General features: G+C 39.6%; 1 protein-coding gene across 1 annotated transcript; it reads left to right on the top strand.

Moving 5' to 3' along the window:
* The first annotated feature begins 1,426 nt into the window (after window positions 1-1,426).
* On the top strand, window positions 1,427-2,730 carry LOC147628253 (uncharacterized). Its single transcript, XM_086814124.1, has 3 exons — window positions 1,427-1,580; window positions 1,687-1,816; window positions 1,946-2,730. Exons 1-3 carry the CDS (start codon window positions 1,442-1,444, stop codon window positions 2,559-2,561), a joined length of 885 nt encoding a protein of 294 aa, XP_086670250.1. The 5' UTR covers window positions 1,427-1,441; the 3' UTR covers window positions 2,562-2,730.
* The last annotated feature ends 503 nt before the right edge of the window (window positions 2,731-3,233 follow it).

Below are 3,233 nucleotides of genomic sequence, written 5' to 3'. Positions count from 1 at the left end.
TGTGTGTATTCCACACACCTTTGGGGATGCATATGATGTGTCTCTCTCTCTCTCTCACGTTGGTTCAACAGCCTCTTAGTCTCCTTAGCATGGCTCTTGAGGTATGAGCATCATGAGCATAAACCTTCACAAGCATGAGCCTCACATTAAGATAGTCATCAACCTTCACTTCATTAATTAATTCTCAAATATGGATTAACAGATTTTGGGACTAGAAAGAGGATCCATGAGGCCAAATCCAGCCGTTGAACTAGTTGTCATCTCACCTAGATGTGTTGACCATTAGAGACTCAACCTATTCATGGATCAAAGAGAGTAGTTTCGAATCTTTCTTGTTATTATTAAAGGTGACTCTCAATTGGTAGCTTACATAACTTCCTCAGATGCAATAATTGGAGAAAAGCTAGTCCTTTCGAGATCAAATTAGTTTTTTTTCCCATTCTTTTTAAAATAAAAAAAACTCTTGAAATATTTTCTATAATGCCATAAAAACCAAGTGCCCATTTTGAACTTACATGTTTTCTTACATATTTCTAGGTGAACCCCCCTATGTGTAGAATTCACAAGATACGAAATACTTCCATAGACCTATAGATATTGTCCTTTGCGCATGATGAGAGTCACTTTGGCTCATGCCTTACTAGACTCTAGCAAGTAAGAGATGGACCTCAACGTAATCTAGAACTTATATGTGTGGTAGGCAAAAGAAATCCTAGACCTAATCTTTATGTGAGATAAATAATCAAACAATATTATCCACAATCTACACTCATGATTGAAGACATTCTTGTACATATAACTAGAAGAAAGGGCTATCTTTTTTAACACTAAAGAAATCAAAGAGGGTGACATCTTGATGTTGTGTGTGGATTCTATAAGCATTATTTGGTCACATCCATTTAGTGTGGAGATGGACAGGCTAAGTAAGGCATAAATGGGAATGCATAAATGGGTCATTTATGATCATGTTTTTTCTTTCTTTGGAGGCAAAAGAAATATTTAGTTTCCCATTAATTGTTCACCTACTCATATACTTGGTTGAGCTTAGTTAAAACTTACTTATAAATGTTAGGTGATACACATTTATAAAGAAGCCACTTGACCACTATATGACAAAGCACACGTGGCATGAAAAAGATATTTTTTTGGGTAAATGGATTTCCTCTTCAAAATAATGCTACATGGTCTAAAAACTGGCCTGAGATAGAGAGAAAGGCGAAAACATAACTGGGTCATTCATGATCGTAACCGTTATGCTAGAAACTAAATCTACTTATCATCATACATGCTTATTTTCTTCCCCTTGTTCTTTGAAAGTAAAGAAATCCTGAGTTGCCTATCAATCATATGGTATACCTACTCTATTGGTCGGTTGGAACTTACTTATAAACGTTAGGGGCAGGGTTGTGCCACTCAATCGTGCACTGACAGAAGAAGAAAAATGGGCCGTGCTCCGATGTGTTGTGAGCATCGCGACATCAAACAAGGTGCGTGGACGCCCGAAGAGGACAAAACGCTCTTGGCCTTCATACAAGCCAACCATGGCCATGGTAGTTGGCGAACTTTGCCTAAGCTTGCTGGTAACGTTATAACAGTATTCTGTCAAGCCCTGTATCATGATCGCCGAAATTTATAGCTGAACATACTGTGGTTTGTATATGTGCTTGGGTTATGTGTATGGAGTAGGGCTTCAACGATGTGGCAAGAGTTGCAGGTTGAGATGGAAGAACTATCTTCAGCCGGGTATCAAACGAGGCAATTTTTCCGCCGAAGAAGAGCAAGCCATCGTTCGGTTGCAAGCCCTCCTAGGAAACAAGTGTTTTTCTTTCCGGCCGTTAATATATTGATGATTTGCACCTTAGATTATAATTGATTTGATGGCTTCATTATTGTTCCTGAGTTCGAATTTACCGCTTACTTTGTTGCGTATTCTGATGATGAACAGGTGGTCTACGATAGCCGCTCAACTCCCCGGAAGAACAGACAACGAGGTCAAGAATTACTGGCGCTCACACTTGATGAAGCGATTGCGGAGCATGGGAATGGACACAGAAAGCCATTTTCGTGTGGTTTCTCACGATCAATTAGTCTACGGGCATGATTTCTATACGGCTACCTGTCACTCAATCAATGGGTGTGCGGTTTCTGGCATTACTCCGACTGTGCCTCTCATATCGAATTGCATCATGTCTCAGGGTGTGTCGGAGGCTTCAGCAGATTCTAGCCTTCATTACTACTACCCTAATGCCCAAGCTACTATACGAATGCCTCAGTGTTTTGATGCACAACGCTACCACCTGAACAGTTTACAAAACCAAACGTCCCTGGAAGATCAATATACAGCTCCCGGAGAGCAATGGACTGCTGATTCCTGCAACACGGTTGGTGGTTATAGTAGTGCTCAACTTCTGCACTCGCAAACTGCAGTACAGATGAACCTTGCCAAGGAGAGTACCGACTTATTTATGGCGCAAATGTCTGATCCTTTCTCCACTTATTCTCTTCTAACCGCACAGTCTTCCTCTCCCCAACCAAGTTTTCCTTTTCATTCCTTCAACTAGCAAGCATGCTCCATTTAGCACTACAGAAGCCTTTAGCAGCAGTTCAACTTCTTTTCTCTCTCTCTCTCTCTCTCTCTCTCTCTCTCTCTCTCTCTGTGCAACGTTCATTTCTCAACCGTCATCTTGCAACGACGTCTCTAGACCTTGCCCGATCCGAAGTACATACACGCACGGCACGGCTGATACAATTTGTGTAACAATGGAAGGTTTCTATATTAAGTTACATAATTGCCAATGCATGTAATGTAAATGGAGCAACCCATTAGTCTCTCTCTCTCTCCACACACACCTGTGCTTACACGCACACATTAAACAAGGTGAAAGTGCCATACTTTAATTGTCAATACATTAATTTAAAGAAAGTATAATAGTGAAACCACTATCATTTTTTCTAATAGAGAATATGGTTTTGTATATTAATGATATAAGAGTATACAACTTGCACGCACACATTCAACAAGGTGAAAGTACCATACTTTAATTGTCAATACATTAATTTAAAGAAAATATAATAGTGAAACAACTATGATTTTTAGAAGAGAGAATATGGTTTTGTATATTAATGATAGTAGAGTATACAACTTTAGCTGAAAGAGAGCATGAGAGATTAGCATCTGTGTGTGGATATAGAGTGGGTCTTTGTGACATGCCAAGATAGATGCTTTCAGAACA

Source organism: Cibotium barometz, chromosome 19 (assembly GCF_041138505.1).
Source record: "Cibotium barometz isolate CiBa-2024 chromosome 19, ASM4113850v1, whole genome shotgun sequence".
NCBI lineage: Eukaryota > Viridiplantae > Streptophyta > Polypodiopsida > Cyatheales > Cibotiaceae > Cibotium > Cibotium barometz.
This window is presented reverse-complemented; position numbering and strand designations above follow the sequence as displayed.

Bases quoted from the DNA above. Each gene is read 5' to 3' on its own strand.
- LOC147628253 (XM_086814124.1), top strand. From the start codon at position 1,442: ATGGGCCGTGCTCCGATGTGTTGTGAGCATCGCGACATCAAACAAGGT. The intron at 1,581-1,686 runs GTAACGTTATAA...TGTATGGAGTAG, and splicing joins AACTTTGCCTAAGCTTGCTG to GGCTTCAACGATGTGGCAAG. The intron at 1,817-1,945 runs GTGTTTTTCTTT...GATGATGAACAG, and splicing joins CAAGCCCTCCTAGGAAACAA to GTGGTCTACGATAGCCGCTC.